The sequence below is a fragment of the Brachionichthys hirsutus genome, chromosome 15 (assembly GCF_040956055.1).
Source record: "Brachionichthys hirsutus isolate HB-005 chromosome 15, CSIRO-AGI_Bhir_v1, whole genome shotgun sequence".
In the NCBI taxonomy this organism is placed as follows: domain Eukaryota; kingdom Metazoa; phylum Chordata; class Actinopteri; order Lophiiformes; family Brachionichthyidae; genus Brachionichthys; species Brachionichthys hirsutus.
The window spans coordinates 2,101,467-2,117,245 of record NC_090911.1 but is presented as its reverse complement, the minus strand read 5'-3'; the positions used below and the strand labels follow the sequence as shown (position 1 = coordinate 2,117,245).

The 15,779-nt window shown below is 47.6% G+C and overlaps 2 protein-coding genes across 2 annotated transcripts; both read right to left on the bottom strand.

Moving 5' to 3' along the window:
- Nucleotides 1-1,011: 1,011 nt before the first annotated feature.
- On the bottom strand, nt 1,012-7,064 carry cyc1 (cytochrome c-1). Its single transcript, XM_068749043.1, has 7 exons — nt 6,964-7,064; nt 4,983-5,173; nt 4,350-4,476; nt 4,012-4,169; nt 3,769-3,929; nt 2,677-2,777; nt 1,012-1,569 (listed from the first exon to the last, which is right to left on the bottom strand). Exons 1-7 carry the CDS (start codon nt 7,042-7,044, stop codon nt 1,465-1,467), a joined length of 924 nt encoding a protein of 307 aa, XP_068605144.1. The 5' UTR covers nt 7,045-7,064; the 3' UTR covers nt 1,012-1,464.
- A 1,006-nt stretch (nt 7,065-8,070) lies between these two features.
- On the bottom strand, nt 8,071-15,584 carry ahcy (adenosylhomocysteinase). The gene is made up of 11 exons (XM_068748349.1): nt 15,508-15,584; nt 14,221-14,411; nt 10,910-10,985; nt 10,205-10,357; nt 9,836-9,948; nt 9,432-9,639; nt 9,166-9,253; nt 8,955-9,072; nt 8,759-8,881; nt 8,605-8,676; nt 8,071-8,467 (listed from the first exon to the last, which is right to left on the bottom strand). The coding sequence occupies exons 1-11, from the start codon at nt 15,533-15,535 to the stop codon at nt 8,336-8,338; spliced, it is 1,302 nt and encodes a 433-aa protein (XP_068604450.1). The 5' UTR covers nt 15,536-15,584; the 3' UTR covers nt 8,071-8,335.
- Nucleotides 15,585-15,779: the final 195 nt, after the last annotated feature.

The window sequence follows — 15,779 nt, the reverse complement described above, 5'->3', positions numbered from 1 at the left end:
GTATTTAGAGGAATTAATGAATGAGGAAAATGAGAGAGAACAAAGGGGAGTAGAGGAACCTGATGTGGAGCAGGAAGTGACAAAGATTAGCACGAGTGAAGTTAGAAAGGCGATGAAGAGGATGAAGAATGGGAAGGCAGTTGGCCCGGAGGACACACCTGTGTAGGTATGAAAGTGTCTAGGAGAGGAAGCTGTAGAGTTTTTGACGGGGTTGATTAATACGATCCTAGAGGGGAAGAAGAAGCCAGAGGAATGGAGGAGAAGTGTTCTGGTGCCCATTATGAGCCCAGAGAGGTACTGTGGTACCGCATGAGGTACTGTGGTACTGCATGAGGAGGTCTGGAGAGGCAGAGAAGTACATCAGAGTAGTTCAGGACATGTAGGACAGCAGTGAAGTGTGCAGTAGGACTAACAGGGGGGTTTGGTGTGGAGGTGGGAGGTCACCAGCCCCCAAGAGGATAAAACTCTCCTCTACAGGAACAACAGGACGTTTGATTTATTTGTAAAGCATTTGAAAGGAAAACCTTTTAAATGCTGACGTCTTGTCACTCGGGGACTTCCACGGTCCAGGAGGAATGTTTCCTCACCGAAGCAGAGACGTTTATTTGTCTTCACGTTTTCTTCCGCTGCTCCTTCCGGCTCTTCAGCTTTCACAGGAGACGGATGATGATTCTGGGATGCGTTTTTATATCGCGCCAAACCACTCAAACCTGCCAAGCCGCCATTGGCTCAGAGTGAGCCAATCAAATACTGTGAAACGTTGTGAAGGGGGCAGGAGTCGAGCATCGATGACGTTCAAAGCTTCGGATGTCACCGATGCGACGCCCGCCCTCGAGTTCCGGCCCTTTTCCATGATTGACCTCCCAGCTGTACGACGTTGATGTAACTTTACTGCAGATTATACATGAATATACTATTAAAGTGAAGATGCCCAATCTGAGTGGCAGAAAAGGTAACGGGCAGCATCTGGAAGAGGTGCGTGTTGAAAATAAAACACTCATCACACACGAATGTTTCTGATAATTTATGTTGTACAATAAATGAGTTTCAGAGACGGCCTTTGATCCGCCGGCGGCTCCGTGGAGAGGATGCATCGCAGCAGAGATGCTGCAGAGATGCTGCAGAGGGAAATCACTTCCCAGCACGAGTGCGATTATCATCTCACAAAGACGGACAATCAATCGGCCAACCGGCCGACCACGACGAACCGTCTCCCGACAGCGAACCTCAAACCAGTTAAATCCATGCAGACGACAAAAACTCAAATCAGGCAGGAAACACACCACACTGGAGCCGAGGGAGGAATAAGCATAACATTTACTCTCATTTCTCTGCTCCATCTCAGAAAGGCTCGTGTGTTACGTGGTCCATCTCACTGTGATTTATTTGATGCGAGCATTATGGAGTCATTGAACACAGCGCTCTCTGGTACGCTGATATGGGGGGGGGGGGGGGCGCTTCGGGCTACTTGGGAGGCCTGTAAGCGATCTTCCTGCTCTTCAGCACAGACCACCTGTGTCTCTTCATGTAGTAGATGAGGGGCATGAGGACAGCCGAGCCCAGCAGCAGCTGCAGAGACCAGAGAAGGGTTGAGTATACACAGATACTTCAGTCATTGTACTTTGTGTATATTCCTCCATGTCATGCTGCTGCGATGTCTTACACAATAAAACAAATACCGAATAGCGGAACCATTTCGTTTAAACTGCCTCAGAAACAAATGTTATGAGTTCGACCACACGAGTGGAGCCGAGGCGAAGTGATGATACGCCAACGGAGGCGGAGTCTACCCGAGTAGGTTCAGGTTGAATCGGCCTGCCGTAGGAGAAAGACGGTGCTAATAGTTCGATTTGTGCGTGTGCTTTTCCGTCTTGTTCTCTTTAGCTCTGTGTGATGGATCCGAAGAAAGGCAGCAGTAATACTACTGGAAAAGAAAAGAGGAAAGTAGCGAGAACAACTGGTGAAGCGAAGAAGGAAATGATTGTCAAATATGAAAGTGGCGTTCGTGTCTCGGATCTTGCTGCAGGACGGGATGGAGAACAGGACAGTTACCCAGTCGTTTTATGGAGGAAGACTCCCCCCCCCCCCCCCCCCGATACCGCAGCCAAAAGGGCATGTAAATGATACAGAATTTGGTTAAATTTACTTTTAACATGCTTTTATTTTTCATACCATTTACTATATCTGTTGTTTAGATACATGGAGTTACACATTAATAGAACTGTATGCATATAAATAAACATTTATCTGTTGCCCAGCAACGGATTAATCTAGTTTCCATTATTTCTTATGGGGAAATCTAGTTTCGGTTTTCGAACAGTATTACGGGACAAATGAGTAAGTGCCGACGCAACGCAAGGTCATAAACCCGGTCACGTTCCGGTGACCATGTGCTGCTCTGACGTTGAACTGCTCGTGGTTAGTCTCTCACTCCCTCGTGATGGCGGCGTGCGTTCGCTTTCGCCCATTGGCTGATACAGAAACGGCACGCGAGTCCGTTCACGCAACAATCACAGGGTTACAAACACAACACCCTGAGGCACGCTTTGTCGCTTCTGGTGACTTGAACCACGCAACCCTGGAACAGACCCTCTCTGCTTCCCATCACGTGGAGCAACAGGACCATTGACCGGATGTTAACATCAGGAATGCGTTCGGGCCCAGCGAGTGCCTCACCTTTAATCCCATGCGTTTACGTTGGTCGTGCTCCGGCTCGGCAGCCCACCTCAGGAAAGTACAGACATCTTTAGCAACCTGGCTCATGGTGGCAGGCGTTCCTACAGCGACAGACACACAACCGTCAGCACAAGGCTTCGCTCCACCCATCACGCAGCCCCGCCCTTCAGGAGCGCCAGGAAACCTGGAGATTCATGCTCCCTTACTAGGTACTAGAGAAAGTTTGGGATTTGGTCATTCTTGGTAAAAAACACCCTCCGGTGTTCCAAAGTCACAGGCCAATGATAATCTCAGCTCTTCACTGACCTAAAAGATGATTCTAATAGAGACACCGAGTATTTCCTTCCAGTCGCCACGTCTGCAGGGAGATTTAGGGTTTTTGTTCGTATAGTAATTGCTGATATCCTTGTGAGCAGATGGAGATTACCATACTATCATTGGTATTCCTATCATTGTGATCTATCCTTGTGTGACGCAAACTTAGCACTGATGGAAACAATAAAATCAAAAACAAAAAATTCAATTCATGTCTGCTGCGTGCTCATGATCCAGATCACAAACATCTGGATCCATTCCTAGGGGTAAATTAAATATTTAATGTTAGTAACGATGACCCAAGTAGAGCCAGTAAAATGATACTCTGACCACAGATTGGTGCTAGTCCGTAGTTCAACTGTGTATCGATAATCCAGATGATGCCCTACTAGGAATCAGAGACGAGCCAAGAGGGCTTAGCGCTGCTTCAGACACGCAGCCTTTTGTCTGTCATTGGGCATGACGGATTTTGAACTCGAGCCCGTCTCTCTGCCAGCCGTACAATGCAAATCCAACCAAAATCTAATAAACGGTCATTTCCGTTTGGCTAGGCTAGCCAGCCATGAATAATTCACCTACGGGGTCTGTAGCTGCAGTGCAAACCATACGCAACAAAACTCAACCAGCACTAATTCACTACACACATGAGCATACGGCATTAATCATATATTCACACATCCATAGTGAAGCTAGAATGCTTGAGATGACATCAATGGTCATGTTTGCCTGGTCAAAAGCTTTGACTGGACAGTAATTGATCAACGGCGGGCCCCTTACCATCATCGAACTCCAGTATCTCGTTGTAGATGGGTGGCGCCATGCCAATGGCCTGCCCAGGGAAGTACGGGTTGTAGTAGAGCTCTTCTCTCAACGTAACTCCTGCCGGAGGTTCGCAGTAACCCGTCAGCAGACTGAACACGTAGTCCTCTCCTCCGTGTCTGAGGGGAGACAATCAGCACACTTCAGACAGTTCTGCGGCTTCCAGACTCGACCCAGTCAGGCCCCGGCTCCCGGAGATACCTGGCATTGACGATGTAGCTGAGGTCCGGGGGCAGGGCGCCGTTGTTGGCGTAGCGGGCTGCCTCATCATTGGCGTATGGCTTTGGAAAATAGTCAGATAGCTTTCCTGGCCGGGTGAACATCTCCCCTTTCTCATTAGGACCATCCACAATCCCTTCCTGCACAAAATCCAAGAAACACTGGAGAATTATGGAAGGAAAACGTGGGAATGCGTTAGCATTAGGGGCCGCACGATTCTGGCAGCGCTGGTTTCACCACACGATGACTATTACTAAGGTACCTGCCCGCTGTGGAATACTAGCAGCCGCACCGCCCCAGACTCAAACTCTTAGTCTCACCTCCTCAGCTATGGCCTTGGCCTCTTCCTCCGTATGGGACACGCCCACCAGATTTCTGAAGGCCAGGTACTCCATGCTGTGGCAGGCCGAACACACCTGTTTATACACCTGGTAACCACGACGAACGCTGCCCGGGAAAAGAAAAACGTGGTCAAACTCCGGGGGGGGGGGGGGGGGGACAGTGTTCAAGCACAGGAGGCATTTAATGAACAAAGAGAACCTAAAGTTAATCACCAACCTAAAAGACGCTCCACGGACTTCCCTCGGAAACAATCCAATCCAAACTGCACACAATTATTTGTAATTCCTCAGAACAATTGACAAGTCGAGGCTTGTAAAATTCAACCTCTTATATCCATTAACTTTAACTTCTGGCCTGCCTTCGGAGTCCGTTGCTGCTACTGGAGCCTTTGAGAGTCAAGGATTGCGATTCTGTCCGGTTCCAGGCAATAATTTTAATCTCTCTTTTTATGCCACACACTTAAAATCATTTAGCCAGATATTTTTCGTTATTCTTCATGATGATGAAAGCAGCTCGGTTTATCGTAGTGGCGGCCATGCTTTTAGCTGGTATGTGACAACAGACTAAATAATATAAACTATAGCAGATCTCAGAGTAAATGTGCATCACACCTAGCATGGTCCAGAGAGGACAGCGGTCCAGCGTGCGTCCAGGGATATTGAGGCGGGTGGAGTTCGAGGTCCGAGGCTTTAACCGACTGGTGCAGCATTAGAGCAAGCCCCGCCCCACCGGCGGTGACCACACCCAGCGCTGTGAGCGCAGCCTTCTTGTTCCGCGGCAAGCTGGCGAAGGACAGGTTGGCCTAAAAAGGAACAACGCGACAGTTGACTTCTATTCTACGAGCACCGGTCGGCTGATCTCTCTCTTCTTAATCCATTTATTAATTAATTCTAATTCATTAATCATTTTCCTCATTCGTTCATTTTCCAGGCTGCTTCATCTGAAGCCCCCCCCCCCCCCCCCACACACAAAGCAGAAACCTTCATTCCTAATTGCATTTCACATCGCATCATATTTTGATCCAATAAGTGATTTATTTGAACATTATGAACTTCTTTTTTGCGCTAATAAACTGACTCAGCTTCGCCACTAAATCGAGCTAGCCAATAAAAAGCATAGACAGCACTTTAGTACAATTCAGGCAAAAGTAATCTCTATTTTACAGGGAGAAGTACATTGTTTAAATTCATATTTTAATCCATTCCGTAACTTAACACTGAAGATGAACGTAACATTTCCTCTCAAACACAAATTAAGCCAAGTTGCTAACACTTCTATATTTTGTGTCATTTATTTTCAGTGCAAGATCATAACAATCTGGATTTGGAGTAAAATAAAAAAGAAGATATTTAAAAAATATATTCCAATTTCAGTCATGATTGGTCGGTAGATATGAAAAAAACGATGCGTCCGCAGGGACAAACATCGATGATATCGTACAGCAGGGACACAAGGAAAACGAGAACGCTGGTGCAAACGCAGTCGGGACGAGGCGTTAGCTGCCAACAAAAGGGAGAAGCAGACGGGGGGAGACCGGAGAGACAACGCTGAAACTTTGGAAGCTGCATAAATTCAGGAAGGTCACACTCACACAGCAAACGTTTCGTGGTCGCTGGGACTGCGAGAAACGACGACGGGATCACGGAACGGATGAAAGACGGAACCCTGAATCGCTTCCCCGTCACCACAACCTCTGGGCCCGAGAGAGCTGCTGCAGAGCTCACGAGATTCGATCTGAGATTTAACACACAGTAACCGAACTGTGCGGAGCTCGTACGTTCTCCCTGGGTCCGCTCGGGGTTTCTCCAGGTTCCTCCCCCCCCCAGAAACACGCGATTTAGATCCCACAGTCACCGTAGCGCGAGCGGCTGTTCGTCTCTGTGCGGATGCACTGGCGACGCATCCGGGGTGCACCCCGCCTCTCGGGACAGGCTCCAGCAGCCCCCCCTCCCCCCGTGGCCCGCAAAGCGATAGGAAAATGAATGAACGGACGGTGCCCTGCTCAAGGGCACATCTGCAGGGCCTGAACAGACACCTCTCCAGCTACCAATTCACAATCCATACTTTGATCCACGCCGGTCCTGTACCGGCTACCATCCGGTGTCCGAGCGGAACCGGAAGTGGATTGAGCTACTTCCGCCGGCATGCGGAATCCGCGTAAAAGGTGATTCATATTAACAAACTAAAACTAAAACGAACAACAAAGAGGGATGAAGGAACACGCTCGTCACCGGGCTCATCGTCGGGCGCACCGGCTGTCCTCCGTTTAAGCGTTTCATTCAGGCAGAACCTCGACCCGCCCGCTAGTTAGCTAGCTAGCCGGATAGCCTGCTAGCGTTACACATCGGTACTTTCGACAGAGCCGTGATGTGAATGCAACAGTGATACTTCTATAGATCCTGAGAATGTAAAAGTATACAATAAACGCGTTAGCTACCGGCTCCAGGCTGGCTCTTCGCTGAGAGACACGAGTGACCTTGTCTCCCCACTCCCCGCAGACTGACCTTAACCGGGCGCAGCGCCATTAGACAACGAGCCCGTTGTCTAATGGCGCTGCCCGGCGTGAGGAATTAAACAGTCGTGTCGACCTACCACCGGAGCCCCGGGCGTTTTTGGCGTCTTCAGGAGAGCCTTGCCCCTCGCCGCTAGCACCACGGCTCGCAGCGCCGCCATTTTCTCAGCCAGCAGATTGAAGTTCCAGGAAGAACGACGTACGAAAAGTGGGTGGCTTCCGGCCAGCCCTTCACAATAAAAGTCGTCAATATATAAAGTGCTCAGTGCCTCGTTTGCATCCTTGTCTCTTATCTCAATTATATATACTGTCTCGTGTCATGTTTTAATTCGTTCGACGTATGGTGCATTGCTCAAGGGCACATCTGCAGGGCTCAAGCGCTGAGCAGACACCAGACACGTTAAAGTAACACTCCCAACATTATCCTTCGCCCTGTGTAATATGTCCATGTGGTTCTGGTGGGCCTGTTCCACATCTCACCTGATCAGCTGCTGCCTCTTTGGACCGGACTCTGTCAGCACTTTCAGGCTCTCCTGTTCTGTGTCGTCCCGTATTCCCTAGTTCTATCTTTAATACCCGAGGAAACTAGATCCAGTTGAAATCGGGGTAAATGAACACTTTAAATTACATCTCTGGTAGATCAATGACGTCATGTTGGACTGATTATTGAGCTGTGTAGTGTTTATTACTGTGTGTAATAAACACTAGCCCCCCTTCTTGACCTCACAGACACACACACGTTTATTATATACGCATGCAATGATTTTACTAAAAGATGTATATTGTCAATTGTTATCACCACCATTAATAAAACTAGTCATTAGTTATAAAGGCTAGGTGCGAGGGTCAGTGATTGACCTTTGACCTCACCGGGGACTGACACCGATTGCTGTTGATAAATAAAGCGGTCGCTCCACTTAACTGGAATAATCCCATAGGCAACAGACAAATTAAAGCTTTGAAACCAGTGCGATGTTGTTCTGTCTTTCTTCATCAGCGACGCTCTTTGCACTTCCAGATTGACACGGACAACAAAGCAACTAGAAAGCCTCCAGCCTTCTGCTCCCGAGTTGAAACACAGGTTTTGTGAATTTTAACTATGTGCAACATTGACGCTGTAGACTCAACTACCTGACATCTCAAAAAACCTCTCGAGTCACTTTCAGTATTGAATGAGGAGACACGAATCCAGGGCTGAATTTATTCCTGAAATTACAACAGAACACCAAGAGGAATCCTCTTCAACGGCTCCAGAAGCACTGATGTTCGAGTCCCACCGCCACCGACAGGACAAAACACAGATGTGACGCATGGCATAAAGGGCGGCTGACTCCCACTCGCTCTCCTGCTGCCAACAGGAAGTCTGAAATCAAGGCCGGGATCCAGGGCGCCACCTGGTCGAACTTCCCACCGGCGGCCGTCCTCCTCTTCCCCAGATGACGGGGGGGGGGCTCAGTAGCGATAGTGGTCCGGTTTGAAAGGCCCCTCGGTGGGCAGACCCAGGTACGCAGCTTGCTTTTTCGTCAGCTTGGTGAGCTTCACTCCCAGTTTATCCAGGTGGGCAGCTGCTACCTGCTCGTCCAACTGACAGATGAGAAAGAAAACGTCACAAAGTCGCTGACGAAAGTCTGCGCTTTGTGTGAGAATCTGCTGCGATTGGCAGAACGTTAACTTTAGTGACTAAAAGGAAATAAGTCTCGCACTATGAAGCAGCTTCTCACCTTCTTGGGCAGGAAGTAGACTCCGAGAGGGTATTTGGCAGTGTTGGTCCACAACTCGATCTGGGCGAGAACCTAAGGCAAAGGACGAGGCCACGTTCAGTAAAGCAGCTCGTTACGTCGCCGAGATCTGGCTCGGAGAAACGCGCGGCGGCACCTGATTGGAGAAGGAATTGCTCATAACAAAGGACGGATGTCCCATGGCGCAGCCCAGGTTGACCAGCCGGCCCTCGGCCAGAATAATGACGTGACGGCCGTTCTTCAGAAGATAGCGATCAACCTGAGGAGACGGAGGACGCAGATTAAACCGTGGAACTCCACGCGGCCTGAAACGCTGGACGCCGTCGACCCACCTGCGGCTTGATGTTGACCTTCTTTGCAGCATTTTTGACGAGCCAGCTCATGTCAATCTCACAGTCAAAGTGTCCAATATTACAGACGATAGCGTCGTCCTTCATGCTCTCAAAGTGACTGAAGGCAACACACGACTGTTATGTTGTGCAAAAAACAAAAGAAAGAGACAATTCTAAAATAGCGCAACAGAATGCGTCCCGTTAAACGTACCGTCCCAGGATGATGTCCTCGCAGCCGGTGGTGGTGACAAAGATGTTTCCTTCCTTGGACGCCTCGTCCATGGTGGTAACCTCGTAGCCTACAGAGGAACAAGGAGCTTTTGGAACACGGTACACGGAGCGAAAGCAGACGTGTTGTTTAGCTTTTTGCTCGGTTGCATGTTCAGCACTATCGCGCTAGCTCTGACAAGCTTTCAAACACACATTCTCCCGTTTTAAAATACAGCTGGTGGTATTCATATCATATTTTTCAACTACCCTCCATTGCAGCCTGCAGTGCATTGATGGGGTCGATCTCCGTGACGATGACGCGAGCTCCGAACCCACGCAGGGCCTGGACGCAGCCTTTGCCCACGTCACCGTAGCCCGCCACCACAGCCACTTTGCCGGCGATCATCACGTCAGTGGCTCGCTTGATGCCGTCGATCAGGCTCTCCCTGCAGCCGTACAGGTTGTCGAACTTACTCTGTGGGAGAGGAAGACCATTATTCGACCCGGCGGCGAGCCTTTAACGCGGCACGGTTCCAGACGGGGGTTCCGTAGCTCAGAACCATTCCGTTTATCCATCCAGTCGCGGCACCCGCTGGAGACGTTGAACATTAGGGCTCATTTCTGCATCACACCACAGCAGCTGAAGGTGGTTAAAGGTTGAGATGCGTTACCTTGGTAACGGAGTCATTCACATTGATAGCGGGCACTTTGAGCTCGCCCTTCTTTAGCATCTTGTACAGGTTGTGGACGCCTGTAGTCGTCTCCTCCGACAGGCCGCGGATACCTGGAAAAACATTTTACTAAGCTACAAACTACTTCACTTTGACGCAGTTACCCCAGTAATAACCCCCCCCACCCACCCCGTATGCTTTAGCACCCCCTCCGATCCCACGCAAACAGATGTGTGCCGATCATTGTATTGCATCATATTAATCCGTATAAACACTCAGTGTTAGACAGCAGTAAGCCGTTTAACACCGATGCATTTCCGAAACGCTTCTCGAACCGAGGAACAGGAAACTAATCCGCGCTTCACGGACCTGCCAGCAGTTTGGGATACTTCTGGTGCACCATGTTGGTGAGGTCTCCGCCGTCGTCCAGGATCATGTTGAGAGGTTGACCATCTTTGAAATGCAGAGTCTGCTCAATGCACCAAACGTACTCCTCATCCGTCTCACCTTTCCATGCGTACACTGCAGCGTGGAAGAAAGCCAGCCACTCAGAATCCTCACCCAATCACAGCTCGGACATTGATTACGGGGCTGCAGCTCCTCAAAGGTCAAACCATTTTAATTTAAACCAACTCAAGTCAAGATTTGGTTACATTTTATACCGAGAGATATTTCCCTTTCTCTGTACGACATGCCTGAATTTGTCCGACTTCTGAAGTTTCCGTCTCTCCCTGGCTTCTTCAATGATAGACACTGATCACTCATCTATAAGCCGTACTGCTGCCACCTACAGGTTACAGCTCGTCACTACAATAGTATAAAAAGATGTGATTTATAGAGGTGCTCCGTCAGACCGCACCCCCTGCTGAAAAACCGATGGATTCCAATTGACATTTATAGAAGTCAGTAGCACTGAATACGTTCATTTTAAACTTGTACTAGATTTATACAGGGTGTCCGCCCGCAGTCAGCTTCAATAGGCTCCAGCACAAACCCGTGACCCAAATTCAGATAACGGGCTGAAGACGAGCCAACTCAATTTAAAAGCTGCTCATTGAGTTAGCCATGTCTCACCTGGAACACCAGTTTTAGCGATAGCGGAAGCAGCGTGATCTTGAGTGGAGAAGATGTTGCAGCTTGACCACTGAACCTGTGGAAAGAGAACAGCAAAATGAATGATACCGGACACGCCAAGACTGAAGCAGCGTTAATCCACGCTCTGCTCAGCAATCACCTGAAAGCATGTTCAAAGCACGAACATCAAACCCCAAACTGGTCAGCGACGAATGTTGCAGGAACCGCTTCCAATCGTTAATGAATGACAGCCTCTCGGCCGCGTGGACCCGGCCCGTTACACAACAGGCTGCATGTAGACCCCGAGTCAGGGTGCATCTCCGGATCCGGCATAACATTTAAAGTCCAACTCAAAATTAAAGGTCTTCCATCTCCGGTCAACAGTGCACGGTCTAAAGGTGAACGCATTCCAGTTGGAGCTCCCTCTCGTCGATAGGCACGACGGTCACTAACACCAAGACGCCAACCTTGTGGTACACCTTTTTAACCGGTGAGAATGGTGTGCTTTAGTGTCTCAGCACATGCTACTAGCTCTCTCTCTACCTTATGTGCAACACCTCAAAGGGCAATCGACCAAGAAGTTGGACTGGGCCATTGATCTTATCTTTTTATTGATTGAAGATTATCTGTATTTGAGCTGTGCCGATAGAGTGAAAACTAAACACATATTTTAATTAGCCTCGAGAAACTGTGCTCCATTTTATATAAGAAAGTCAGGCTCGGGGAGCATCGAGTCAGCTCCTGGTCATCGAGATGCATCTGCATCATGCTCAGAAGTTAAGCTCCACATGTATGCTTCTGAAATCCAAACCTGCACGCTGATGTCCAGACACGCATTACAACAGCTGATCAATTACCTGGACACGCATTATAACAGCTGATCAATTACCTGGACACGCATTACAACAGCTGATAAATTACCTGGACACGCATTATAACAGCTAATAAATTACCTGGACGCGCATTATAACAGCTGATCAATTACCTGGACACGCATTATAACAGCTGATCAATTACCTGGACACGCATTATAACAGCTGATAAATTACCTGGACACGCATTACAACAGCTGATCAATTACCTGGACACGCATTATAACAGCTGATCAATTACCTGGACGCACATTATAACAGCTGATCAATTACCTGGACACGCATTATAACAGCTGATCAATTACCTGGACGCACATTATAACAGCTGATCAATTACCTGGACACGCATTATAACAGCTGATCAATTACCTGGACACGCATTATAACAGCTGATCAATTACCTGGACACGCATTATAACAGCTGATCAATTACCTGGACACGCATTATAACAGCTGATCAATTACCTGGACACGCATTATAACAGCTGATCAATTACCTGGACACGCATTATAACAGCTGATCAATTACCTGGACACGCATTATAACAGCTGATCAATTACCTGGACACGCATTATAACAGCTGATCAATTACCTGGACACGCATTATAACAGCTGATCAATTACCTGGAGTGCATTATAACAGCTGATCAATTACCTGGACACGCATTATAACAGCTGATAAATTACCTGGAGTGCATTATAACAGCTGATCAATTACCTGGACACGCATTATAACAGCTGATCAATTACCTGGACACGCATTATAACAGCTGATAAATTACCTGGACACGCATTATAACAGCTGATCAATTACCTGGACACGCATTATAACAGCTGATCAATTACCTGGACACGCATTATAACAGCTGATCAATTACCTGGACACGCATTATAACAGCTGATCAATTACCTGGACACGCATTATAACAGCTGATCAATTACCTGGACGCGCATTATAACAGCTGATCAATTACCTGGACGCGCATTATAACAGCTGATCAATTACCTGGACACGCATTATAACAGCTGATCAATTACCTGGACACGCATTATAACAGCTGATCAATTACCTGGACACGCATTATAACAGCTGATCAATTACCTAGACACGCATTATAACAGCTGATCAATTACCTGGACACGCATTATAACAGCTGATCAATTACCTGGACACGCATTATAACAGCTGATCAATTACCTGGACACGCATTATAACAGCTGATCAATTACCTGGACACGCATTATAACAGCTGATCAATTACCTGGACGCGCATTATAACAGCTGATAAATTACCTGGACACGCATTATAACAGCTGATCAATTACCTGGACACGCATTATAACAGCTGATCAATTACCTGGACACGCACTATAACAGCTGATCAATTACCTGGACACGCATTATAACAGCTGATAAATTACCTGGACACGCATTATAACAGCTGATCAATTACCTGGACACGCATTATAACAGCTGATCAATTACCTGGACACGCATTATAACAGCTGATCAATTACCTGGACACGCATTATAACAGCTGATCAATTACCTGGAGTGCATTATAACAGCTGATCAATTACCTGGACACGCATTATAACAGCTGATAAATTACCTGGACACGCATTATAACAGCTGATAAATTACCTGGAGTGCATTATAACAGCTGATCAATTACCTGGACACGCATTATAACAGCTGATCAATTACCTGGACACGCATTATAACAGCTGATAAATTACCTGGACACGCATTATAACAGCTGATCAATTACCTGGACACGCATTATAACAGCTGATCAATTACCTGGACGCGCATTATAACAGCTGATCAATTACCTGGACGCGCATTATAACAGCTGATCAATTACCTGGACACGCATTATAACAGCTGATCAATTACCTGGACACGCATTATAACAGCTGATCAATTACCTGGACACGCATTATAACAGCTGATCAATTACCTGGACACGCATTATAACAGCTGATCAATTACCTGGACACGCATTATAACAGCTGATCAATTACCTGGACACGCATTATAACAGCTGATCAATTACCTGGACACGCATTATAACAGCTGATCAATTACCTGGACACGCATTATAACAGCTGATCAATTACCTGGACGCGCATTATAACAGCTGATAAATTACCTGGACACGCATTATAACAGCTGATCAATTACCTGGACACGCATTATAACAGCTGATCAATTACCTGGACACTTATAACAGCTGATCAATTACCTGGACACGCATTATAACAGCTGATAAATTACCTGGACACGCATTATAACAGCTGATCAATTACCTGGACACGCATTATAACAGCTGATCAATTACCTGGACACGCATTATAACAGCTGATCAATTACCTGGACACGCATTATAACAGCTGATCAATTACCTGGACACTTATAACAGCTGATCAATTACCTCAGCTCCGAGGGCGGTGAGCGTCTCGATGAGGACGGCAGTCTGCAGCGTCATGTGGAGGCAGCCTGCGATGCGGGCGCCCTGCAGAGGCTTCGTCTGCCCGTACAGCTCCCTCATCTTCATCAGACCAGGCATCTCATTCTCCGCGATGTCAATGGCCTTGCGCCCCCATTCGGCCAGGCTGATGTCGGCTGGGAGGAACAGCGAGATGTTAGGCTCCTCCTTCCTCCACTCGCCTGACAGTAGTCGTATCGAGCCGCCGGTACAGCCGCGAAGCTTTGATGAAGACGCTCAACAAAACCCAATCCCATCACCGTCCCAGTCAAAGCAGCTCAACTGGACCAAGTATTGGGTTTAGTCGCAGGTTTCTCATCGTCGCAGTACAACACAGAACGCGCTACTTCCTGGTGCGGACCGGTCTGTACAACACAAACTAGTTTTTTTGGGTTTTTTAAAATCTTGTTGGAACCTTCCATGTTGAGAAATTGAATTTTCCTTTTTTTTTTTTAAACAAAGTGTGCATGTAATTTTCTCCAACAAACATTATTTAATGAGTACGCTGTAGCCTAAAGGTCTGATAAAACAAATATGGTTGCTGAAGTTACTTCCTGCCACATAAGGAATTCTGTATTTTCTAATACACGAGAGCCCCGCCCACCGAGAAACGTGAAACGACCGATGCAGGTACAGCAGCTACGGGTTTGCCAGAGACATCTGTCAAACAAACACGGGAATAACTTTTTATAGCGAACGTATTAATGTCTCAAAAATAAATAAAAAGATGAAAGAAAAACGCGACGTTCAGTCACGCTAATATTACCCTATGCAACTACACAACGCACGCTGCCTGCTCCGATCAATCACACAGAAAGGGGCGGCGAGGCGCCAAGCATCACGGGAAAGGTAGTATCCAAACACAGGCACACTCAACCAAATGTGACGACGGAAGCTGCATTAAAACTACAACACCCAGAAGTTGCAGACGGAAGTTCCCTCCACGGCGGAGCGCAACACACGACTGTTCATGTGTTCCTGGCTGTTACTACAGCTTAGCCAGTAGTAACAGTGTTATTACAGGTTAGCCAGTAGTAATAAGTAGTAGTTACAGTCTCCACCGATATTATACCAACCATTTTTGTCGCATGGTTAGCAGAAATAAGGGCGCCGGAAGCGTTTAGTTCCGCCACCATGAACTTCATACCACACGGACGAGCGAAGCGTCACCCATTCAGAAGCCACATGCGCACGAACAGATCAATAAGCAGATCAATAAACCTGATCACAGACCGACTTTGAAGGGAAGTTTCTCAGACATGGCTATTTCTTGTCGTTCGGTTCCGAAGATGTAGCGCGAACCCGAGGAAGCAGAGCCGAGAAGGAGGGCTACAGACGCGCTAGCTGGCTTTTTATTGACAAACCGGCCGACGCAAGTGGGCGGTCGTTAAATTAATCTGGGCTCCTATTGGCTACTTCAAGTCTCGCCCCAGACACGACTGTTTTGATTGGCTAATGATAGAACAAGTTTGACCTGGATCAGTAGGCTGGTTGATGTATAAAAT

What these genes read in the sequence shown, in the direction of transcription:
- cyc1 (XM_068749043.1), bottom strand. Translation starts at nt 7,044, where the DNA reads ATGGCGGCGCTGCGAGCCGTGGTGCTAGCGGCGAGGGGCAAGGCTCTC. An exon ending in AAACGCCCGGGGCTCCGGTG is followed by an intron (nt 5,174 to 6,963) that starts GTAGGTCGACAC and finishes GTTCCTTTTTAG; the next exon opens with GCCAACCTGTCCTTCGCCAG. An exon ending in GTAAACGCATGGGATTAAAG is followed by an intron (nt 1,570 to 2,676) that starts GTGAGGCACTCG and finishes TGGTCTCTGCAG; the next exon opens with CTGCTGCTGGGCTCGGCTGT.
- ahcy (XM_068748349.1), bottom strand. Translation starts at nt 15,535, where the DNA reads ATGTCTGAGAAACTTCCCTTCAAAGTCG. An exon ending in ACTGCAGGCTGCAATGGAGG is followed by an intron (nt 9,254 to 9,431) that starts GTAGTTGAAAAA and finishes GTTCCTCTGTAG; the next exon opens with GCTACGAGGTTACCACCATG. An exon ending in TCTACTTCCTGCCCAAGAAG is followed by an intron (nt 8,468 to 8,604) that starts GTGAGAAGCTGC and finishes CTCATCTGTCAG; the next exon opens with TTGGACGAGCAGGTAGCAGC.